The sequence below is a fragment of the Mya arenaria genome, chromosome 6 (assembly GCF_026914265.1).
Source record: "Mya arenaria isolate MELC-2E11 chromosome 6, ASM2691426v1".
Taxonomy (NCBI): domain Eukaryota; kingdom Metazoa; phylum Mollusca; class Bivalvia; order Myida; family Myidae; genus Mya; species Mya arenaria.
In genome coordinates this window covers 45806785-45833695 of record NC_069127.1, presented here as the reverse complement: position 1 = coordinate 45833695, position 26911 = coordinate 45806785, and the positions used below count along the sequence as shown (strand labels likewise).

General features: G+C 36.8%; 1 protein-coding gene across 10 annotated transcripts in view; it reads right to left on the bottom strand.

Annotated features, from left to right (window-relative positions):
- LOC128238309 (mitogen-activated protein kinase kinase kinase 15-like) overlaps positions 1–26911 on the bottom strand; it is a 280117-nt gene that overhangs the window by 147256 nt on the left and 105950 nt on the right. For all 10 annotated transcript variants that reach the window (XM_052954094.1, XM_052954098.1, XM_052954095.1 and 7 more), the window contains 10 exons: positions 21555–21636; positions 20018–20151; positions 19133–19260; positions 18792–18895; positions 18412–18550; positions 12738–12799; positions 12305–12370; positions 4664–4764; positions 4190–4258; positions 3765–3829 (listed from right to left, as the gene is read on the bottom strand). In XM_052954094.1, coding sequence (XP_052810054.1) covers positions 3765–3829; positions 4190–4258; positions 4664–4764; positions 12305–12370; positions 12738–12799; positions 18412–18550; positions 18792–18895; positions 19133–19260; positions 20018–20151; positions 21555–21636 — 950 coding nt within the window. The remainder of the gene's footprint in view (positions 1–3764; positions 3830–4189; positions 4259–4663; positions 4765–12304; positions 12371–12737; positions 12800–18411; positions 18551–18791; positions 18896–19132; positions 19261–20017; positions 20152–21554; positions 21637–26911) is intronic.

Genomic DNA, 26911 nt, shown 5'->3' with positions numbered 1-26911 from the left:
GCCAATTTTGACCCCAAGGCCATAATTTGAACAATCTTTGTAGAGGTCCACTAGATGATGAATCATGCCAAATATCTAAGCTCTAGTCCAAGTAAGTTCAGAGGAGAAGATTTTTGAAGTTTTAACTATAAACATATAGAGAAAACCCATGACCCCCCGGGGCGGGGCCAATTTTGAACAATCTTTGTAGAGGTCCACTAGACGATGAATCATGCCAAATATCTAAGCTCTAAGCAACGTAAGTTCAGAAGAGATTTTTGATTTTATTTACTATAAACATATAGAGAAAACCCATGACCCCCCGGGGCGGGGCCAATTTTGACCCAAAGGCCATAATTTGAACAATCTTTGTAGAGGTCCACTAGACGATGAATCATGCCAAATATCTAAGCTCTAGTCCAAGTAAGTTAAGAGGAGAAGATTTTTGAAGTTTTAACTATAAACATATCAAGTATACCCATGACCCCCCAGGGCAGGGTCAATTTTGACCCCAAGGCCATAATTTGAACAATCTTTGTAGAGGTCAACTAGACGATGAACCATGCCAAATATCTAAGCTCTAGTCCAAGTAAGTTCAAAGGAGAAGATTTTTGAAGTTTTCACTATAAACATATAGAGAAAACCCATTACCCCCGGGGCGGGGCCAATTTTGAATCCAAGGCCATAATTTGAACAATCTTTGTAAAGGTCCACTAGACGATGAATCATGCCAAATATCTAAGCTCTAGTCCAAGTAAGTTCAGAGGAGAAGATTTTTGAAGTTTTAACTATAAACATATAGAGAATACCCATGACCCCCCGGGGCGGGGCCAATTTTGACCCCAGGGCCATAATTTGAACAAACTTTGTAGAGGTACACTAGACGATGAATCATGCCAAATATCTAAGCTCTAGGCCAAGTAAGTTCAGAGGAGAAGATTTTTTAAGTTTTCACTATAAACATATAGAGAATACCCATGACCCCCGGGGCGGGGCCAATTTTGACCCAAGGGCCATAATTTGAACAAACTTTGTAGAGGTCCACTAGACGATGAATCATGCCAAATATCTAAGCTCTAGGCCAAGTAAGTTCAGAGGAGAAGATTTTTTAAGTTTTCACTATAAACATATAGAGAAAACCCATGACCCCCGGGACGTGGCCAATTTTGACCCCAGGGCCATAATTTGAACAATCTTGGTAGAGGACCATTTGGTGATCCTACCTACCATATATCAACGGCCTAAGCCTTGTGGTTTGGGAGAAGAAGATTTTTAAAGTTTTTCCTTTTGGTTGCCATGGCAACCAGAGTTCTGTATGGAATTGAATTCTTTGAACAACTTTGATAGAAGACAACCCAAGGAACCTATGAAGTTTTATTAATATTGGCCTAGCGGTTAAGGAGGAGATGTCTTTTAAGTAAATTGTTGACGGACGACGCACGCCGCACGACGGACAAAAGGCGATCACAAAAGCTCACCATGTCACAAAGTGACAGGTGAGCTAAAAAGGCAATTTCATAAAAAAAAATCTAAAAAAGATATTATCATAAATTGGAAATAAAATTTAGTAGAATTACGTATGGTTATGTAAATCAATAATAAATCCAAAAATATTTATATAATGTGATTGTAAGTCTTAATAAGAACAATTAATATCTGCCATAAATAGAATGATACAAGAAAATCCAAATAGACATTATTTAAGAGTCGGTAGTTGCACTTGCAAAATGATAATCATATTTATCAGATATATGAAACAGCTGAAAGTTCTCAAACATAGACATTTATGTTCAAATATCACCGGTAAATAAAAATAATTGACCTAGTGACCTAGTTTTTGACCTGGGTTGACCCAATATAGAACTTGACCTAGCTTATGTTAAGATGATCATTCTGACCAAGTTTCATTAAGATAAGGCTAAAATTGTGACCTCTATTTTGTTCACAAGGTTTTTCTAATAATTGACCTAGTGACCTAGTTATTGACTGCGGATGACCCAATATCGAACTTGACCCAGATTTTATAGAGATGATCATTCTGACCAAGTTGCATTAAGATTAGCCTAAAATTGTGACCTCTATTGTGTTCACAAGGTTTTTGTACTAATTGACCTAGTGACCTAGTTATTGACCGCGGATGACCCAATATCGAACTTGACCTAGATTTTATAAGGATGATCATTCTGACCAAGTTGCATTGAGATTAGGCTAAAATTGTGACCTCTATTGTGTTCACAAGGTTTTTGTACTAATTGACCTAGTGACCTAATTATTGACCGTGAATGACCCAATATCAAACTTGACCTACATTTTACAGCGATGATCATTCTGACCAATTTGCATTGAGATTAGGCTAAAATTGTGACCTCTATTGTGTTCACAAGGTTTTTCTACTAATTGACCTAGTGACCTAGTTATTGACCGCGGATGACCCAATATCGTACTTGACCTAGATTTTATAGAGATGATCATTCTGACCAAGTTGCATTGAGATTAGGCTAAAATTGTGACCTCTAATGTGTTCACAAGGTATTTCTACTAATTGACCTACTAACCTAGTTTTTGACCCCAGATGACCCAATATCGAACTTGACCTAGATTTCATAGAGATGATCAGTCTGACCAAGTTTCATAAAGATTAGGTCAAAATTGTGACCTCTGTTGTGTTCACAAGGTTTTTCTAATAATTGACCTAGTGACCTAGTTATTGACTGCGGATGACCCAATATCGAACTTGACCTAGATTTTATAGAGATGATTATTCTGACCAAGTTTCATAAAGATTAGGTCAAAATTGTGACCTCTATTGTGTTCACAAGCAATTGTGAACGGACGGACGGACGGACGGACGGACAGACGGACGGACGGACGGACGACGGACGAAGAGTGATCACAAAAGCTCACCTTGTCACTACGTGACAGGTGAGCTAAAAAACGTAACTTCAGTTCAGGCTAGTAAAACTCTACTCAGGCAAGTGGATTTTTCAGGTTCCTAATGGGAATGGGCTAGTGCTAAAAATGGTTAATGCAAAAACCATGCCAACTAAACAACAGAGATACATGTGACTTAGGAAGAACCTTATTCATGTACTAGTGTATGATACTGATGAAATACTTTTTCTGTGAGCGTCTGGCATTTCGTGTCATAGACAGCAATCACATTTTGGTTGAAATAACCCCTTATAACAATTGATCTGTATCTGGGTTGAACAATTTCCAGAAAATGCAGCATTAAATAATGTTAACAAACAAAATATGTGACCTTGACCTTAGATAGCAAGTGTTTTTAAAAAGCCCATTCTTCGGGACATGAAAAGAAGACTTGTCCTGATGACCCAGGACAGACAGATGGACATACTCTATGTCCTTAAATGCAGCATTATAGAGTAAACAAACACTCAACAAGAGCGACGTTAACCCTAGAGATAGGGACATGGATCAGACAGGCTACTTACACATGTGGCAAGTTATTTTAAAATCTATCCATAGAAGAGAAAGCAAACAAGTGACAGTCTGGACACGAGAAAATAAGCCGGAGGCTTGGATGGACAGTGTGATTCTAATATGCCCACCCTTTGGAGTTGCCCAATGACCCAGGACAGACAGATGGATATACAGACAGACAAGACAAGGTGATTTCTATATAGCCCCCACCACCATCTGGCATCAAAAAAGAATCATTTTGTCTAATTGAGGGTAAAGAAAATGAATGGGACTGTGCCTAAGAAACTAAACATATTTGTTTGCCAGACAAATCAATCATCTGCAAGTGATGTAGGACTTACCAGATATGCTGCGAAGATATTCCACATCGGTCATTTTCTTCTTCTTTTTTTTTGGTGCCAGAGTTCTGAAGTGCAATTCAGAGCCAACTCTAATTGAAAACTTGGACACTTCATAACACTGCTGTAAATCATTTGCCAATGGGCACACATTAGAACCTTGAACTTCATGACCCAACTATAATTTCTACATAATAAGTACTTCTAGTTCCCAGTTAAAAAAAGATAGTAACATAGCATGGCAAAAAGAGTCAAACATTTGTTTTCCTCTTTAACAACATGAGACGGTTTGTTTTTCATTTCTAACATAAGAAAATCATTGAGACAGCAATCTAGACTATTCGGTGAAATGGGAAAATACATTTTAGACACAGGTCTATTGATAATCTTGGGTAATTTAGTATACAGTATAAAGAAATACTACATACTCGACAACAAATGGATGCTCAAGCAGTTGGTGGGCTGTGTACCGGGTCTCAGGAGTCTTGTCAAAACACCTGAAATGAACTGAAAGATTTGCATCTGCCACAAATCCACACAACAAAATGTGCCTGTGTTTCCCTTTTCACATGTCATTTCAGTGAATTCACCAAAAGGTGTCACTTTTGCATTGAAAAAAGTTGCATTCTTTCTCACATGCAATACAGACAGGATGATTTATCTGAGTGATAAATTATGCTTGTAAAAAACCTAATGAAAATCTTTAACTTTATAAAATAAATTTATTTTATCATATGCTCATAATTTATAACCAAATTGGTGATATGCAAGTAACAAAAAAATAATTTCACTTTTGTCACCAAATTTAACAATACATCCATACTCACTTTATTCACTGTTGACATTCAAATAGAGGGACATTAAAAACAAGATTGGTGAAGAAGAACTTGTAATTTGCTAACCGAAGCAAGAAGTCTTTAGCGTTCTCTGAGAGGGATTCTGGGATCTCTGGGTGCATCTTGTAGAAGCCCACTTTAAACATGGCCGCCTCTGCACTGCCAAGCTTGACAAGACAAATACACAAATATACATACATTACCTTCTAAAATAGTGTAAAAATCCAAGGAAAAATAAGTAAGAGAGCCAAAATGTCTCTATATCGCTCACCTGATTAAAATGACAAACTATTCAGTGGATATTAAGGATGTCAATCAACGGCCACTATATGAGGCTACATACCATTTATCAAAAGTCTTGGCCTTGAATTTTCAGACAAGTAGATTTTCATAGTCTAGTGTGTATAAGTATATAGAAAACATGGGACGCCTAAGGCGGGGCTATTTTTCACCCAATTTGAACAATCTTTGTAAAGGACCACTACATGAGGCTACATAGCATTTATCAAAGGTCTTGGCCATGTGGTTTTAGAAAAGATGATTGATTTCTCAAAATTTTACTATTTATAAGTATATTAAAGATAACATCGAACACCAGGGACATAATTTGAGCAATCTTAACATGATACTAAATACCAATTATCAAAGGTCTTGGCCTTGCAGTTTCAATGCGATTATTCCAATGAGTCCTATGCATTTCTTCCTTAAGCCTACTGAGTTTCAGCAAGGGCTTCTCATCCCCCCATTAACATGACCCTGAGCAGAGCGCTCAGCCATCACTAATTGGCCCTCATTGATCTTATCTGCGATTCTGGGGAGTCAAGTTTATTTCTGTAGATGCAGTCTTGGTATATGACATACATAGGTAGACAATAATATATGACCTACACAATGTAGCAAGATATGCTCCCCTTGCTTCAATAGTGAAGTTTAATGGAATTTTCACTCATTTTTGCATTTTTATATGAAACTATTAACATCCAGTGATTAAGTGGCTCACAATGTGTATAAGAAGGTAGCAAGGTGTGTGCTATATCTTAAATATAGCTAGAGAAAAGGGACATTTAAAATTATGTTTTATATGTACTGGTATATAGAAAACGTGTGACCTCTGTGACGGGGCAAATTTTGACCCCAGGGACATATTTTGCAAATCTTGGTAAAGGACCACTACCTGGGGCTGCACACCATACCATATCATGGGTCTGGGCATGGGGTTTGAGACAAGAAGATATTGAATGTTTTAAAATGTTGATGCTGGACTTTATTGATGCTGGAAATTGGGCGATCACAAAAGCTTAAGCTCACAATTACTCAAACTAAAAATAAATCTTAGTACTGGAAATGTGCATGCAAGGTGATATCGAAGAAACGATATGAACATATAAAATACACTTGAAAACAGTAGATATTTAATAATCATCTGCTAATCATCTGAAAGAACATGTACAGTAAAACTGCAATCGCTCAAGAACGCTAGAGTCCGAGCTGAAACCTTGAGGGAAATGATGTTCCAATTTTCCAGTCTGTTATGAAATATCTTTCAGTGTATTTTAAGTTTGAAATCGTCAAACCAACTGTTTACTACGACACCCCTTATGTGTTGCATTGTGGAAATGGCTCATATGTTCGAAGGCTGTTGTATCTTAAAAGTAAAAGAAAAAAGAAACGCCGCAACGCAATGAAACCAGGTTTTTAATGACTGATAGAAGAACTTCAGCCTGTGTCTGTTTTTCTATTTTTATTCCAGTTACCTTGACCATAGGGACCTGAGAAACACAATCACATGAAAGGTCTCCATAAACTCTTTCTTAATACCAAGTTTGGTCAAGATATGTTAACCAGTGACTAAAGTTATTCAGTTTCAACTGTTTTTCTATTTTTAGTAACAGTGACCTTGACCCTAAGGACCCCAAATGCAATCCAATAAAAGGTATACATAAACTCTTCCTTTATACCAAGTTGGGTAAAAATATGTCAACCCTAACTTAAGTTATTCAGTTTCAATTATTTTTCTATTTGAAAACCTGGTTAAAAAAACAACAATTATAAATGAAACAAGAGGGCCAAATGGCCCTGAATCGCTCACCTGTCATATATTGCACATTCTTCCATTATATACAAATATTGAAAACCTAAGCCTATGAACACGGGGCGTGGCCAATTTTGACCCCACGGCTAAAGTTTGAACAATCTTAATAGTGGTCCGATAAACGATGCTTCATACCAAATATCTAAGGCCTTCGCCTTTTGGTTTCGGAGAAGAAGATTACTTAAGTTTTCATCATATACATATATAAGGAAACCCATGACCGCCCGGGTGGGGCCATTTTTTGACCCCAGAGCCAAAGATTGAACAATATTGGTACAAGTCAACTAGATGGTATATCATGCCAAATATCTAAGCTCTTGTCACTACTTGATTTTACGTGTGTATCTATATATGTATATTTGTAATTAATTGTTGTATGTGGCCCATATTGAAAATTGGTATGTGTACTAAATATGTTATCCAGTTTAAATTAAGACGTTATTTGTCTTTGTGAGTTCGGAGAAGATTTTTTAAGTTTTCACTATAACCCATATAGAGAAAAACCATTAGCCCCGGGGTGTGGCCAATGTTGACCCCAGGGCCATAATTTGAACAAACTTTGTAGAGGTCCACTAGACGATGAATCATGCCAAATATCTAAGCTCTAAGCCACGTAAGTTCAGAGGAGATGATTTTTGAAGTTTTCACTATTAACATATAGAGAAAACCCATGACCCCCCAAGGGGGCGGGGCCAATTTTGACCCCAAGGCCATAATTTGAACAATCTTTGTAGAGGTCCACTAGATGATGAATCATGCCAAATATCTAAGCTCTAGTCCAAGTAAGTTCAGAGGAGAAGATTTTTGAAGTTTTAACTATAAACATATAGAGAAAACCCATGACCCCCCGGGGCGGGGCCAATTTTGAACAATCTTTGTAGAGGTCCACTAGACGATGAATCATGCCAAATATCTAAGCTCTAAGCAACGTAAGTTCAGAAGAGATTTTTGATTTTATTTACTATAAACATATAGAGAAAACCCATGACCCCCCGGGGCGGGGCCAATTTTGACCCAAAGGCCATAATTTGAACAATCTTTGTAGAGGTCCACTAGACGATGAATCATGCCAAATATCTAAGCTCTAGTCCAAGTAAGTTGAGAGGAGAAGATTTTTAAAGTTTTAACTATAAACATATCAAGTATACCCATGACCCCCCAGGGCGGGGTCAATTTTGACCCCAAGGCCATAATTTGAACAATCTTTGTAGAGGTCAACTAGACGATGAACCATGCCAAATATCTAAGCTCTAGTCCAAGTAAGTTCAAAGGAGAAGATTTTTGAAGTTTTCACTATAAACATATAGAGAAAACCCATTACCCCCGGGGCGGGGCCAATTTTGAATCCAAGGCCATAATTTGAACAATCTTTGTAAAGGTCCACTAGACGATGAATCATGCCAAATATCTAAGCTCTAGTCCAAGTAAGTTCAGAGGAGAAGATTTTTGAAGTTTTAACTATAAACATATAGAGAATACCCATGACCCCCCGGGGCGGGGCCAATTTTGACCCCAGGGCCATAATTTGAACAAACTTTGTAGAGGTACACTAGACGATGAATCATGCCAAATATCTAAGCTCTAGGCCAAGTAAGTTCAGAGTAGAAGATTTTTTAAGTTTTCACTATAAACATATAGAGAAAATCCATGACCCCCGGGGCGGGGCCAATTTTGACCCAAGGGCCATAATTTGAATAAACTTTGTAGAGGTCCACTAGACGATGAATCATGCCAAATATCTAAGCTCTAGGCCAAGTAAGTTCAGAGGAGAAGATTTTTTAAGGTTTTCACTATAAACATATAGAGAAAACCCATGACCCCTCGGGGCAGCGCCAATTTTGACCCAAAGGCCAAAATTTGAACAAACTTTGTAGAGGTCCACTAGACGATGAATCATGCCAAATATCTAAGCTCTAGTCCAAGTAAGTTAAGAGGAGAAGATTTTTGAAGTTTTAACTATAAACATATCAAGTATACCCATGACCCCCGGGGCGGGGCCAATTTTGACCCCAAGGCCATAATTTGAACAATCTTTGTAAAGGCCCACTAGACAATGAATCATGCCAAATATCTAAGCTCTAGTCCAAGTAAGTTCAGAGGAGAAGATTTTTGAAGTTTTAACTCTAAACATATAGAGAATACCCATGACCCCCCGGGGCGGGGCCAATTTTGACCCCAGGGCCATAATTTGGACAAACTTTGTAGAGGTCCACTAGACGATGAATCATGCCAAATATCTAAGCTCTAGGCCAAGTAAGTTCAGAGGAGAAGATTTTTGAAGTTTTCACTATAAACATATAGAGAAAACCCATGACCCCCCGGGACGGGGCCAACTTTGACCCCAGGGCCATAATTTGAACAAACTTTGTAGAGGTCCACTAGACGATGAACCATGCCAAATATCTAAGCTCTAGGCCAAGTAAGTTCAGAGGAGAAGATTTTTTAAGGTTTTCACTATAAACATATAGAGAAAACCCATGACCCCCCGGGTCGGGGCCAATTTTGACCCCAGGGCCATAATTTGAACATACTTTGTAGAGGTCCACTAGACGATGAACCATGCCAAATATCTAAGCTCTAGGCCAAGTAAGTTCAGAGGAGAAGATTTTTTAAGTTTTCACTATAAACATATAGAGAAAACCCATGACCCCCCGGGGCTGGGCCAATTTTGACCCCAGGGCCATAATTTGAACAAACTTTGTAGAGGTCCACTAGACGATGAATCATGCCAAATATCTAAGCTCTAGGCCAAGTAAGTTCAGAGGAGAAGATTTTTTAAGTTTTCACTATAAACATATAGAGAAAACCCATGACCCCCGGGACGTGGCCAATTTTGACCCCAGGGCCATAATTTGAACAATCTTGGTAGAGGACCATTTGGTGATCCTACCTACCATATATCAACGGCCTAAGCCTTGTGGTTTGGGAGAAGAAGATTTTTAAAGTTTTTCCTTTTGGTTGCCATGGCAACCAGAGTTCTGTATGGAATTGAATTCTTTGAACAACTTTGATAGAAGACAACCCAAGGAACCTATGAAGTTTTATTAATATTGGCCTAGCGGTTAAGGAGGAGATGTCTTTTAAGTAAATTGTTGACGGACGACGCACGCCGCACGACGGACAAAAGGCGATCACAAAAGCTCACCATGTCACAAAGTGACAGGTGAGCTAAAAAGGCAATTTCATAAAAAAAAATCTAAAAAGATATTATCATAAATTGGAAATAAAATTTAGTAGAATTACGTATGGTTATGTAAATCAATAATAAATCCAAAAATATTTATATAATGTGATTGTAAGTCTTAATAAGAACAATTAATATCTGCCATAAATAGAATGATACAAGAAAATCCAAATAGACATTATTTAAGAGTCGGTAGTTGCACTTGCAAAATGATAATCATATTTATCAGATATATGAAACAGCTGAAAGTTCTCAAACATAGACATTTATGTTCAAATATCACCGGTAAATAAAAATAATTGACCTAGTGACCTAGTTTTTGACCTGGGTTGACCCAATATAGAACTTGACCTAGCTTATGTTAAGATGATCATTCTGACCAAGTTTCATTAAGATAAGGCTAAAATTGTGACCTCTATTTTGTTCACAAGGTTTTTCTAATAATTGACCTAGTGACCTAGTTATTGACTGCGGATGACCCAATATCGAACTTGACCCAGATTTTATAGAGATGATCATTCTGACCAAGTTGCATTAAGATTAGCCTAAAATTGTGACCTCTATTGTGTTCACAAGGTTTTTGTACTAATTGACCTAGTGACCTAGTTATTGACCGCGGATGACCCAATATCGAACTTGACCTAGATTTTATAAGGATGATCATTCTGACCAAGTTGCATTGAGATTAGGCTAAAATTGTGACCTCTATTGTGTTCACAAGGTTTTTGTACTAATTGACCTAGTGACCTAATTATTGACCGTGAATGACCCAATATCAAACTTGACCTACATTTTACAGCGATGATCATTCTGACCAATTTGCATTGAGATTAGGCTAAAATTGTGACCTCTATTGTGTTCACAAGGTTTTTCTACTAATTGACCTAGTGACCTAGTTATTGACCGCGGATGACCCAATATCGTACTTGACCTAGATTTTATAGAGATGATCATTCTGACCAAGTTGCATTGAGATTAGGCTAAAATTGTGACCTCTAATGTGTTCACAAGGTATTTCTACTAATTGACCTACTAACCTAGTTTTTGACCCCAGATGACCCAATATCGAACTTGACCTAGATTTCATAGAGATGATCAGTCTGACCAAGTTTCATAAAGATTAGGTCAAAATTGTGACCTCTGTTGTGTTCACAAGGTTTTTCTAATAATTGACCTAGTGACCTAGTTATTGACTGCGGATGACCCAATATCGAACTTGACCTAGATTTTATAGAGATGATTATTCTGACCAAGTTGCATTGAGATTAGGCTAAAATTGTGACCTCTATTGTGTTCACAAGGTTTTTGTACTAATTGACCTAGTGACCTAGTTGTTGACCGCGGATGACCCAATATCGAACTTGACCTACATTTTATAGAGATGATCATTCTGACCAAGTTGCATTGAGATTAGGCTAAAATTGTGACCTCTATTGTGTTCACAAGGTTTTTGTACTAATTGACCTAGTGACCTAATTATTGACCGCGGATGACCCAATATCGAACTTGACCTAGATTTTATAGAGATGACCATTCTGACCAAGTTGCATTGAGATTAGGCTAAAATTGTGACCTCTATTGTGTTCACAAGGTTTTTCTACTAATTGACCTAGTGACCTAGTTTTTGACCCCAGATGACCCAATATCGAACTTGACCTAGATTTTATAGAGATGATCAGTCTGACCAAGTTTCATAAAGATTAGGTCAAAATTGTGACCTCTATTGTGTTCACAAGCAATTGTGAACGGACGGACGGACGGACGACGGACGAAGAGTGATCACAAAAGCTCACCTTGTCACTACGTGACAGGTGAGCTAAAAATAGTTATGTTAATTTTTTTACAAATAGCACATTTTCTCAACAAGCAATTTTTAAATATGACAGTACATTTTATGGCATTAGTCAGATTTAAGTTTCACAAAATCAAAGATTGATGATTGGCGCATCTTATCTGTCATGTGAAACAGTTTAAACTCATAATTATGTTCTCAAAGGCCCTCTATCAGCTATCATCAGTCATGAGTAAACAGTGATAAACGGTTTTTCACATGTTATCTAATTTCCTTTCAACTTGTCATTGCAATTTTTTCAACTAGCGAAAATTTTAACACCTAAGGAATTGAATGTTTATTTTGGAACACGGGCTCGGGGGAAAAAGTGTGAAATTATGACCTCGAGGTTTTGTGCAAGATTTGTGTATTTGGGACGGGCTATTGAGTTCGACTCCTCGACTTATTTAGGTTTCGATTCAGTGTCAGTATATTTTATATGGAAATAGAAGGTCAAATGTTCGAGACTTAGCTCCGACTTCGAGGGAACGCTGGTTCTCAAACGACCGCCTGTTCGAACGACTGCAGTTTTACTGTATGTATTATTTTTCCCACATAAAAGGAAATCTAGCAACACATGAATAAAAGATGCAAAGGTACCTCTATAAATGGTGGTTTGCCCGTTGCCATTTCTATGACTGTACAGCCCAGAGACCAGATGTCTGCCTGCAATAGCCATGTCACATAAACTAGCCAATCCCAATCTTATACAAAAAAGCGTAATGCTTACAAATAAGCTCATAATGAAGAGAGCAAAATAATGATCTTCCAATACCTGATTCCTTTTCTTTCACATTTTTATGTCTGTCAAATACAGAATTATTCAGGCTTTTCTTAACATAAAACTTTGAGGCAAAACTTTTCAGCTTACCCTAAAAAAACTCAAAACATATAACACAAAGCCAAAAACAAAAGCTTGTACAGAAAAATAATATTAAATCATTCATGTCACAGGATTTTTTCAACAAATATTACACTAATATTTGTGATCAACAATGTGAAGACATACTGTATGGATGAAGATGAAACTTACGGGTGGTCCGTATCCCCGCATACCTCGATCAATCACCTCTGGCGCCATGTACTGCATTGTGCCTAGAACATAAAACCAGGAACCAGGTGATTGACCAACATTTCAAACTTGAAATGTTGTTTTAAAGCACCACATTGGAAAACTGATGTATCAACTTAAAGAGAGCATTTAGTTTGGAGAAATGATATGTAAGAGTGAAAGTGTAAGAAGTGTGGAAAGTTCATGGGTAAAAAAGAGGCGGTTAACATGAAGAAAAATATTAATATTGCAAGACTTATTTAATTCCCTCCCTCTAGAGTAAATTTTTAAAACAATATTTATATAAGAGGGCCCAAATGGCCCTTTATTGCTAACCTGATTCGAATGGACAACTACACAGTGGTTATTTAAAGGATGTTGGTAGACACAAACAACATATCAATTATTAACTGTCTTCGTTGGCCTTGCGGTTTCGCAGGAGAAGATTTAAGAAGTTTTGACTGCTATAACCAGAGCTTCTAAAAGTTTGAAACCTCAATCGGTCCTGGCACTAATCCCCCCCCCCCCCCCCCCCCTCCGGACGCACACACACACACACACAAAGTCCTGCTTATTACTTTTACATATAAACATTCTTGAAATTTTTATACACATTCTAACAAATTTTGTTTTCAAAATATAAATAATCATATAAGGCCATAACAAATTGATCATTTGTTCGTCGGATTTGCCGCACCTAAAAATTGAAGACAAAAATATATATATTTTGCGCCCGCACATACTATTTGGCCATGCATATTATTTTTTTGCTTACTTCTGAATTTCCTCTATTTTCTAAATTTCTTTCACTTAGAATTTAAACCTGCAATGTTGACTTCACCTTTTTTGAAGGTATTTCCATGCTTTACATTTTTTGCGAGCAAACTTTCCTGGTGTCAGGACAAAATCAGGTCCGAGTAACTGCAAAACAGCTGATTTTTGTTGACAGTCTTTTTTGTTGGGAATATTTTGCAGGATGCACCTTTGTTATTCATTTCCAGTATTAATTATCAGTTTACTTTCAGTTTTCGTAATGTAAACTACACGTTTAAGTAAAATCAGTGTCATAGTGAATAGATTATAGTCTTCAGTCAACAACAACAGTTTCACAGCATCGAAGGCAATAATTATTTATGTGTGTTTTAAGTAATTTATTCTTTTGTACTCAAAATTTAGTGTTAAATAATAACTAAATCAGATTTTGAGTGCAAAACTTATATTAAAATACACAGACACACGACTTACAACCATTGAACATGTTCTCGTGAGTTATTTTTTATACAATAAATTCTAAAATGCATTTCTCAATTTTCATATACTCATAACTGTTATAAACAGATAAAACATTTCTAGGGAGTAATATACTTCCAAACTTCCTTTAATGGAAGCCCTGAGAGACTGATGCAAAACGCCTAGTCCATATCCATCCGTCAGAACTTTCAAAACCTCACCAATTCCTAAATGTAAAGCAAGGGCAATTGATCGCTAAAAAAAAAGTATTTATATTTTATGTGATACAGTTCAGCAGTAAACATTACACTTAAAACACAATAGTTATAGAAGAGGGATAACCTTGTGATCAATGGGTAGGGTACTCAATAATTTTTGAAGTAGGAGGGTGAGTATAGAAAGTAGAAGGGGGGTATGGGGTTCTCCCCCAGCGGGGTTTTAGGAGCAGTGCTCCTATCTAGCCGGGAGTCCAGGGGGCCACAGGCCCCCGGTCGAAAACAATTTTAATCCTTTAGCGCATGTATACGAGATAGGCTGACATAGCTCATTAGCAGATGTATACGCATCTGGCCGACCGTATCCATTACTGGATGTAAACGCATTGCCCGCACATTTCAATAGGATAATTTCAATATTTCAATTTTGCATCTTTCTTTTTGTTAACAATATCTGGGATGTTTATAAAAGTAAAGTTTAACCTTTGTGAATTAATTTTTCCCTTGAAAATATCGTCTGCTAAAATTAGAAGGTATTTATACTGCCAATCGCAGGTGTGATATCCCATTGTGATGCAATAAGACCACGAGGCCGAGTACTGTATGGAAAATCCCCCAAATACATTGATGCGTAATTCATTAAATATATTACGTAAGTTCAATTTACCATTAAAATCAATAAAGATTACAATCATTTGAAGATAATATTTTGTTTACAAGCAATAGAAACAATAAGTAGCTGAAAAAAAATGATGAGTAAATTTTCTGTGGAGCTGATAGATGTCCAGCATGGTTCCAGCCGTAAAATAGGTCAGGTTAACACATTTGTGCAAGTGTTTGGTAATCAAGATGTATTATTCATACCGGAAACATTCATCAGATAAACATTTATCAGCTTTCTTTTTGTAAACATTTTTTATGAGGGGGTAATAAAGTTAAACAGACTTTATCTCTCAGCTCAATGACACTGGATATTCCTGCCATATTTCTGTGTATTATTCACAAGAACATCAATTGTCGGCTTTTTAATCCAGATGGGTCTTTTTTATGATAGGGATAATAAAATTTAAATCAATCCCAACATTTTTTACCCTTTGATTTAATGAAATTATGACATTTCAAAGAAATGTTACAATTCCATTATGGAAATGCATTCACAGATGAAATAAAATATCTTCATATTAATATCTATAAAAAATGATTTGGCCACAATTATTTGGAGTAATATTGATTTTAAGGTCATGCTGCTGTATAGATTTGCTCTTTTTCAAATCCCCTAAAATACCTATACAGATAAGGACTGCTTATCAGTAAGTTCACTATTGACTGGGAGGTGTAATCTGCCTATGTGCTTAAAAAGGTTATTACTCACAACATAATAAATATGAAACCTTGGGACCTATGGATTACAGAATTATGTTTTTTTCATATGGGTACAAAACAGTATAATTTAGATGTTCAATTCATAAATTGTTAATTGAAACTGGTAGGCATAATAATATGCCAAGAAAAGAAAGAGTTTGTCGGTTTTGTCTAATATTAACATTTTTGTTTTAGGCCTCATCAAATTAATAACTTGTTCATCAGATTTCCCGCACCTATTTCTTGAGAAAAGCAAATTATTATTATTTTTTTTTTTTAATTGCGCCCGCACCATCTTAAAGAAAACTAGAGCTGTCACAGGAGTGACGAATACCCCCAAATGCCGCCTGGACATAGGAATGGCAAACCATTCCTTTGAAAAGAGGCCATAACTCCAAGGTTACTGCACACTGCATCTTCTTTTATCATGCATGTATTGTTTTATTTAAATCTGTTGAGTAATTTAGAAGTTACACTGCTGACAAGAAAAACTAGCTGATGCTCTAGCTGATCTCTTCTGGAATAACACATCTAGAGAATTCACGAGCTTTTCTTCCAACACGATCATCATCAAATTTTACCATCATCAAATTTTACAAGTACATATTTGGGCTTGAATGCATCCTTATCCACCTGGGAATAAATCCCGGGACTGTTCCTGTAGCCGAATTAACAAGTCCATCTGACAGGTCAATATTTGTAGTAAGCACTACTGTGGCAAATATGCCATACTTAAGTTCTGCTGGTATTCCACTGGCATCTGGATCAAATGAAGCATGCTGGATTTGTTTTGTTTGTTCATCTTTCCAAGTGTCAATTACTTTTAAGGTAAATATTTGCTCATTTAGTTTTTGAAGGATCTATCAAACTTGACCTGTATCTTCTGATGTTACACCTGTGTACCAAAAAATGTTCAAATCTGTCAAGCCTTTCATGAGTTATCGTCCGGAAACCATTTTTCTATTTTTAGTAACAGTGACCTTGACCCCACCAGCCCCAATATCGAACTTGACCTGTATCTTCTGATGTTACACCTGTATACCAAAACAATTTCAAATCTGTCAAGCCTTTCATGAGTTATCATCCGGAAACCGTTTTTCTATTTTTAGTAACAGTGACCTTGACCTTGGCCCCACCAGCCCCAATATCGAACTTGACCTGTATCTTTTGATGTTACAACTGTGTACCAATTTTTTTTTTAATCTGTCTAGCCTTTCATGAGTTATCGTCCAGAAACCATGAAAACCGACTCACCGAGCGACCGACAAGCTCACTAACTTGATCTGTATCTTCTGATGTTACACCTGTGTACCAAAAATTGTTCAAATCCGTCTAGCCTTTCATGAGTTATCGTCTGGAAACCGTTTTTCCTTTTTTTAGTAACAGTGACCTTGACCTTGGCCCCACCAGCCCCAATATCGAACTTGACCTGTATCTTCTGATGTCACACCTGTGTACCAAAAAAATTTCCAAATCTGTCAAGCCTTTCATGAGTTATCGTCCGGAAACCATTTTTCTATTTTTAGTAACAGTGACCTTGACCTTGGCCCCACCAGCCCCAATATCGAACTTGACCTGTATCTTCTGATGTTACACCTGTGTACCAAAAACATTTCAAATCTGTCAAGCCTTTCATGAGTTATCATCCGGAAACCGTTTTTCTATTTTTAGTAACAGTGACCTTGACCTTGGCCCCACCAGCCCCAATATCGAACTTGACCTGTATCTTCTGATGTTACACCTGTGTACCAAATTTTTTTTAAATCTGTCTAGCCTTTCATGAGTTATTGTCCGGAAACCATGAAAACCGACTGACCGAGCGACCGACCGACCGACAAGCTCACTAACTTGATCTGTATCTTCTGATGTTACACCTGTGTACAAAAAATTGTTCAAATCCGTCTAGCCTTTCATGAGTTATCGTCTGGAAACCATTTTTCTTTTTTTTAGTAACAGTGACCTTGACCTTGGCCCCACCAGCCCCAATATTGAACTTGACCTGTATCTTCTAATGTTACACCTGTGTACCAAAACATTTTCCAAATCTGTCAAGCCTTTCATGAGTTATCGTCCGGAAACTGTTTTTCTATTTTTAGTAACAGTGACCTTGACCATGGCCCCATCAGCCCCAATATCAAACTTGACCTGTATCTTCTGATGTTACACCTGTGTACCAAAAAATTTTCAAATTTGTCTAGCCTTTCATGAGTTATCGTCCGGAAACCATGAAAGCCGACAGACCGACCGACAGACAGACCGACCGACAAGCTCACTCCTATATACCCCCTCAAACTTCGTTTGTGGGGGTATAATAAAGGATTATTCTTGTCTCTCGGGTGATGTCATTTTTATCGAAAATTCTGAAATGGGTGTAGGGTAATTCACAATTAAATAAAATTGTTATTTGATAATTAATTTCTTTTAAATTTGATTTTGAATCCAGGAAATGATACACATTAAGAAATTATCAAGCTGATCATAGTTTGAAATAATGCCCATTAGGGGTGCGCTTCATTAAAAGAGTTAGATCTAGCTGTTTCATGGTTGGACATAACATGACTTTCTTGGGAGAGGAAAAAAATGAAGATCTGAAATAATTAATTTTTTGTCCTTATGTTTAGGTTCTTTTTTTATTTATAACAATAGAACACATCTAATCAAGTTCTAAACATTTTATTGTGGGAAATTACCAAACTTATTTTACCTGTACATATTATAATAACTCTTTCAAAAAGACACAGAAACTGTGGACAGTTGGATGGAAGAGAAGACAGATGGACAGACAGATGGACGGACATGATTATTACTATGAGGCAACCTAACTAAACAATGTGATATGATCAACATACCAGCAAATGTTTCTGCACATGGGTTTATTCCAGCTAGGCGTTTTGATGTTCCGAAGTCTGAGATCTTGAGTACGCCGCTGTATGTGTTCACCAGCACATTATCTCCCTTAATGTCACGATGCACAATACGGTTGTCATGCTGAAATCAAACAATGCTTCTGTCAGTTGTTCTATGAAGAGTTCAACTCAGGTTTCTTTGGCAACATTTTCTAATTTAATCATAATAATTGTGATAACAAAATTTCAGAACTTTAACCTAAATAACATTTCTCAATATTGATGAAAAGATCTGCCATAAAATAATAATATGTAGTATTGCTTTTGTTAGATAATGAATCAAATCTCCATACCATATAACTATTAAATGTGCATGTAATTACCAGGTACTTAAGGCCATCAAGGATCTGTTTTGTGTAGAAGGCGATGGTGGGTTCATTATTGAGCAGTGGTCCCCACTTGGAGGATAACAGTTGGGACAGACTCCCTGAAGCATACACAGCATAAGTTGTTAAAACACAATATTATTATAACAAGCAGCAAATCAAATTAACAAAGCTTATCAAAATCTAGCCAGCTGCTAACCACTGTGTTAAAAAAGTAACCAATCAAGCCTTCTAGTCCTAATATATAGTTCGAAAAACTAAACCAAAAAAGAGGGATTTGTATGAAAACAGATAGATGAATAATGGATGTTGCATGTTAAACTGCGGCTGTTACTTACCTCCAGGAACCTGCTCCATGAAGATCTTGAAGTATCCTCCCTCACTGACAGATCCAAGGTACTTAACAATGTTTTTGTTGCTGAGACGAGAGTGCAACTTAATCTCCTCGTGCAGTGGCTGGACCTCTCTGGAACAATGCAACATTAACATTTCACACCCAAACACATAAGGGCTATTCCATTTAAACATATAACCCCCGTGGGGAAGGCACACTTGAACTAGACCTTCCCCCTACAGAAGCAAATAAACGGTTTGGGGGTCCTACCCCGATTTGTTTTTTTAGACCCCGAATAACCCCCTTCTGAAGCGATTTAAAATTTACAAGTATAAAAGGTCAAAATTTTAATTCACTGATCTTGCATTAAGCTTTTATGGATGCTGTTAATGATAATAAAGATATTGAACCATTTCTGTTTAAATTCACAACATTTTCGCAAGATTTGAAGGGTTACTATCATTTTATTGTAAGACTCTATAATCACTGTGTTTTATGGTTCAATCTATCTTGTTGCTGAAGAAAAGTGTTTGAAATCTGTCAATTCTGAGTTTTGCATGCAAATTGAATAAAAGTATTCAGAAAAATTGGATGTGTCGCCTGTCAAAATCACCATCATTTCACTAGCTCAGATCAATGTCAGTATGGGGTGTTTTGTCCATCATGTCAAAATGATGCAGGATTTTTTTCTCCATCATGTCAAAATGATGTGTGATCTTTTGTCCACCACGTCAAAAATTGCATGGGATGTTTTGTCCATGGGGATGCTTTGACAGGCTCCCATCTTGAAGACCCTACACAATGTTATTAATTGGAAACAGAAGTGTAAAGGGTTTTTTATCAGACGTATATTATAAAAAAAAGCAAAACATAATTATATGTCACTCACTCCTGGAATTTCTCAGGCACTTCCTTGACTGCGACCTTGACCTGGGTGCGCTTATCTCGGGCAGCATACACCACCCCAAACGAACCCCGCCCCAACACAACCCGGTTGCCTTTCTCATCTGTTTCATACTCAAACTGGAAATAAAAACAGATCTTCACACCTCAATAGCAACAGTACCTATAAAACATATTTCTAACTGTATCAATCAGTGTATAACAACCTGCCTTATAAATTTTTGGCCGAAACTGTTAACCAAATTGTCCAAGATACTTTTCCTATACACATTCTGACATCTGGTGATGATTGGACAAAGGCTTATAAAGTTATTGATCAGACAAAACTAGTAGTGCAATGATTTGCTCTGATGCATCGAAAAATCGGTTTAAAAATCGCCATATCAATTTGATATAGAAACCAAAAAAATCCATTTGATCCACATATTAAGCATGCATGCCACAAAACGACCCTTTGTATCCCCATTCTAAACATGTTTATTTTTGTTACGCTGCATGTGATTAGCCTGGTAAAATGGCTTCTGCCTCATTTAAAAGATGCTTCTTAAAATTACGAGGCAACCCAAAGGATGGCTATATCCCCCGCTATTGTTTTTAGTATATTTTGTTTTTCTCGCAACCTGACTGGTACGTTGAATCTGACCAAAATTGTACACAACCACTGGTCAAGAGTAAGAATATAGGAAATACAAGTTGTTTGATCGGTAACCTTAATATTCTTGGATATATGAACATATTATAAAAGGATGTTTGTTAAAGTTATTCATATTGTGTGTAGTGTAGGTAAGATCAATGTCAAGGTTATGTTGGCTAAAAAAGGAAGGAAAATGAGTCCTTGTTTTATAACATCAATGAAACAGCAAGCCTTAAGTATTTTCAATAAAGTATTATGGTAATCCATCAATGCATAAGTAAGTTATAGCGCGGACACAAGCATGTGTACTCTGACCTTTTAATGTGATCATGTGACCTTGACCTTTGAGGTATGGACCCGGGTCAAGATCACTGCACATTGTCTTAATGAGGACAACATTTGTACCAAGTAATATGGTAATCCATCAATGAATAAGTTAATTATAGCCCGGACACAAAATGTTACGGACGGACTGACAGACGGTCGGACGGACAAAGTGCATTCCTATAATCCCCTCCCCACTCCATGGCGGGGGATTAAAAAGCAAGAGAGTGGACACATTTCGCGCTCTGTAAGGGAATGATACAAAAAGCAACATTTATTTCGATGACGTTAGTTATCCAAAGTCAGGCAGCTCGACCTATCTCATGCAGCATTTGAAAAGAAAACAAGTTTCTGTTATAAGTTTGTGATATTTGTTTTTTTGTTATTTAACTTTGTAAACAGAAAGTTTTGTTAATTGAAATTTGTTCTTGATGAAACACTGTCCTAGCTTTTTCATAATTGAAATGAATAAACAACCTTTATATTATAATACTAAATAGCAGCAATACGTAAAAATGAAAAAAACTATACTTTGCTTGCTTTAAAATGTACTGTTGTGACTTACCTCGATATTATCTAGTTCCTCTAGTTCTGCCTCAAACCCAGTCTGGTTCTCCTTGATCAGCTGACACATGTCATCATAAAACCTGGAGTATACCACTAACCAACTGACTAAATGACTTCATAAAACCAAGAATACTTCACTAATCAAATGACACATGTCATCTTAAAACCTAGAATACACCGGTTATCAGCTGACAAGTGTTATGTCAAAACCTGGAATCAATCCCTGATCAGATGACATATGTCATCTTATAACCTAGAATACATCCCTGATCAGATGACACATGCCCTCTTAAAACCTGGAATACATCCCTGATCAGATCACACATGTCATCATAAAACCTGGAATACATCCCTGATCAGGTGACACGTAAAAAAAACCCAACCTTGAATACATCCCGGATCGGGTGATACATGTCATCTTAAAACCTGGAATACATCCCTGATCAGGTGACACATGTCATCTTAAAACCTGGAATACATCCCTGATCAGATGACACATGTCATCTTAAAACCTGGAATACATCCCTGATCAGATGACACATGTCATCTCAAAACCTGGACTACATCCCTTTCATCTCAAAACCTGGAATACATCCCTGATCAGATGACACATGTCATCTCAAAACCTGGAATACATCCCTGATCAGGTGATACATGTCATCTCAAAACCTGGAATACATCCCTGATCAGGTGATACATGTCACCTTAAAACCTGGAATACATCCCTGATCAGGTGACACATGTCATCTTAAAACCTGGAATACATCCCTGATCAGGTGATACATATCACCTTAAAACCTGGAATACATCCCTGATCAGGTGATACATATCACCTTAAAACCTGGAATGCATCCCTGATCAGGTGACACATGTCATCTCAAAACCTGGAATACATCCCTGATCAGGTGATTTATGTCATCTCAAAATCTGGAATGCATCCCTGATCAGGTGATATATGTCATCTTAAAACCTGGAATACATCCCTGATCAGGTGACACATGTCACAATGAAATGTGGAATACATCCCTGATTAGATGACCAATGTCACAATGAAATGTGGACTACATCATAGATACCAGAGATGTTTAAACAAGCAGAATGTGAAATTAAATGCTATGCCAGGCTACAATATGAAGATCAGAATATTGTTTTCATGCTTCATGTACTAATAGTCATAGGTCTGTTTATAAGAGGAAGTCAGTCTATAATTTTAAACAAATAACATGGCCCCTTGTCTTTTTTTTACAATGAGTAACCTGTTGTTTTTTCAAAAATCTCATTATTTTATGATCCTTGATTTATTGTTGTAATATTATTTTCTAACTAAAAGACCCTTACCACATTTACAAAACAAATGAGAAACAAGAGGGTCATGATGGCCCTAAATCGCTCACCTGAGTAAAAGAGTTCAACCTTTGTTATCAATGTATAGCTATATATTTGTTCTCAAAGAATATTGAACAAGAGCTGTCACAGTATGTGACGAATGCCCCTGAATGTGACATTGACCTATGAACAAGTACATGAAAAGTTGATCTTGTCTTTATGTGTCAAAAACATATGGCAAGTTATTTTAAATTGCCTCTGAACATAAAAAAATACCAACCATACTTGACAACCTACACTCTTATGTCCTCATATTCAGCATTCCATTGTGAATAAACACTTATTGTATCTTTCACCTTAGAGGTAGGGACATGGGTCTTGAGACGTCATCTTGGTATGTCGAACACATGTGGCAAGTCATTTTAAAACTGTCCATACAAGAGAAAGTTACAGCCCGGACACGCCTATACCAGGGCTCTCAATAATTGTTATAGTAGGAGGGTGAGCATAGAAAGTAGAAGGGGCGGGGGGGGGGGGGGGGGGGGGGGGTCTGGGTGGCCTCTCCCAGCGGGGTTTTAGGGGAAGAGCCCCTATCTAGCTGGGGATCCAGGGGGGTGCAACTCCCCCAGCCGAGAACGATTTTAAGCATTATGAAATCTGTAAAGTTAGATCTCCTACAAGCAAAATTCCTGTTTTGTACATCATTTTACATGTGTTTCGAGTGGAAATACCATTGATACAAGTAAAAAAATTATCCTTAGTTCGAAAATTTACATAGGTTTATTCATAAAAGGAAATTTCAATAAAAATAGTCATACTTCTAATCAGTCATCAGCACATGGCAGATCACTACTTTTACTAAGAGAAATGATGAATTATTTGGTGTTAGTTTATATTATTGTGTCACTTAGAACTTCTTATGAGCTTGTAACCACAGACGACCGAACGTTCGCATTCGGTCGTCAATGGTTACAAGCTCATAAGAAGTTCTAAGTTTTTCCAGTTTTATTCTTGTGATGGAATATTCATCATAATAACAATAACAGTAACAGCATAAGTATAACGTCCAGATTAGGTTCTTATTCAGTTCTAATTGTCCATGTAAAATCAACGGTTTTGTTGTGACAAAATAATATAAGCTAACACCAAATAATTCATCATTTCTCTTAGTAAAAGTAGTTGGAGATGTTATTCATTTAAACCTAACTTGAAGACCTTATCCTAAGTTCTCTAAAGTTCTCTGGCTCCCTAAGTTCCCTAAGTTCTCTGCTTGAGTTCTAAAAAGAATAATATATATAAAAGGGTGAACTTCCTAATTAACCAATAAAAGTCATTCTTTTAACTAATTTGCATATTTAACAATCTGAGCGACATAGTGGAGTTTCTACTCTTTTTGGCACTAATCAAGAAAGAGTCTGGCAGGAAATTCTTCAAGCCATATGTGTGTTGGTCTTGTAGAGAAACAATCAGAATAAGAAATTAAACAATAAAGCAACTTATGATCAATAGTGAAGAAAATATTTGTTACAGTAGATGCTTATCATAAGGTGTGAATAATAAAACAAAGAAACATCTGCCATTCAAGAAATTAATATAACAACAAAGAAATAATTTGCAGTTGCTCAATCATAGAAATATTTATTTAATTCTTTATGAAAACAACAATTCTTATTAATTATGTAAAGCCTAAAATAACATTTAATAAATCAAAAATTCTTCATAAATTGTTTAAAATACTTTTTTACAATTTGGGGCTTTACAATACTATGTTACAGTTTCCTGCACACTGACAGGACATGGTGACTGACTGCACACTGACAGAATTTGATCTCACCTGCACACTGACAGCACTTTGTTCAGTTGCCTGCGCACCACACTGACAGGACTTGATAATGGACTGCACACTGACAGCACTTGGTACAGATACCTGCACAATGACAGGACTTTTTTCAGTTGCCTGCACACTGACAGGACTTTCTCAGTTGCCTGCACACTGACAGTACTTTTTTCAATTGCCTGCACACTGACAGGACTTTGTTCAATTGCCTGCACACTGACAAAACTATGTTAAATTGCTTGCACACTGAAAGAACTTTTAGTATAGATACACAAACAACAAACAGTGCACCATCCAATAAAATCAATAAACTGCCTTAAGCTCTAAAAATCAAATATCAGATCACATTCAACACCTTCAACTAATATCATCACATATACCCATCTAGGACTCATCACATTCCTTCTAATGTTAATAATAAAAAAAGTCTTTATATGAATTATAAGTGAATAACACTATCCACACAAAAGATAAGATTGTAGCATCTGCATGAACAATCATCTACATGAAGTTCAATGGAAAAGTCTGATTATTAAATTTATTATAAAATAAAAGTGAAATTTCTTCTACAGAATAAAGTGTATAATAATTATTTGAATCTACGAACCTAAAAAAAGAACAATTATTAGGCCAGAGTTTGTTTTTTTTTGGTTTTACGGGAGCGCCGTACCTAAATATTGCAAAACACAAAAAAGAAAAAGATTCAAATTCCTAACTTTATTTTATTTTTTCCGCCGCCCGTTTCTTCGATCTCCGATAGCAAATAAAGTTTAGTGTTATTTAACCTAATGCTAATTTCACAACAACAAAAAATTATCGCGCACAATTTCCAAGATGGCGGAAGCCGGCGCTTTTTGCTTATTGTTTCAACTGAAATATGTTTAATTGTTTTGTGATATCACATGCATATAATATGCCATGATGAAAATGAAACTTGAAACTTGCTTATTATCATCATCTAAGCGCTTGTTAGGAAAATGGCCGCCTTTTACGAAATTTTAAAGTGGATTTAGTTTGACTGACACTGTTGTTCATAAAATCAGTGCGTTTGTCATTTTTTGATATTTCGGAACGGAATTGTATTTTCTTTATACCAAAGGATAAATCACTTAAATATTTCTGTGTGTAGACCTGTTTACACAGGGATACATTGAGAATTTGTACAGTTTCCGACTACAGAAAAAGAGGAGAATGTGATATTGGATTTGGCTTGCTTGTCTTAAGTTATACCAACATATCGCATACCATTTTAATGGGCATTGGCTCCTCTTTTCATGTCACCCATTTTAAAATGGATTGTTTGTATGTTGATTAAGAAACTAAAAATATGACTCTACTGTGAAATCTGGTAATACAAGAAAAGAAACGAGCTAATCGATGGCCAGCATGGTTCCGGTCGTAAAATAGGTCAAGTAAACAAATTAGTGCAAGCGTTTGATGATTTAGCTCGTATTTAGTTTGTATTCATTACTTAGAAAACATTTATCAGGGCCTTTTTTTTTTTTAATTATATGTTTTACGAATGCCCAGAGACATGAAGTGGCGTAGGAGGAGGAAATAAAAATAAAAACAAGAGATGTTAGTGAAACATTTATGCCCCCTTGGGAGCCAAATTGTTAGTAGGATTTGGACACTTAAATAAAATATGGACAATCAGAAAACCTTTTTTCAGCTTACAGTCACACTGACCTTGACCTTTGACCCACTGACCTCAAAATCAATCGGGTTCATCTGCTGGTCATGACCAATAAGCCTACCTAGTATGAGGTCCCTGGGTCAAAGCGTTCTCAAGTTATTGATCGGAAACCGTTTTTCATGTTAAGGTCACACTGACCTTGACCTTTGACCCACTGACCTCAAAATCAATAGGGTTCATCTGCTGGTCATGACCAATAAGCCTACCTAGTATGAGGTCCCTGGGTCAAAGCGTTCTCAAGTTATTGATCGGAAACCGTTTTTCATGTTAAGGTCACACTGACCTTGACCTTTGACCCACTGACCTCAAAATCAATAGGGTTCATCTGCTGGTCATGACCAATACACCTACCAAGTATGAGGTTCCTGGGTCAAAGCATTCTCAAGTTATTGATCGGAAACCGTTTTTCATGTAAAGGTCACACTGACCTTGACCTTTGACCCACTGACCTCAAAATCAATAGGGTTCATCTGCTGGTGATGACCAATACACATAC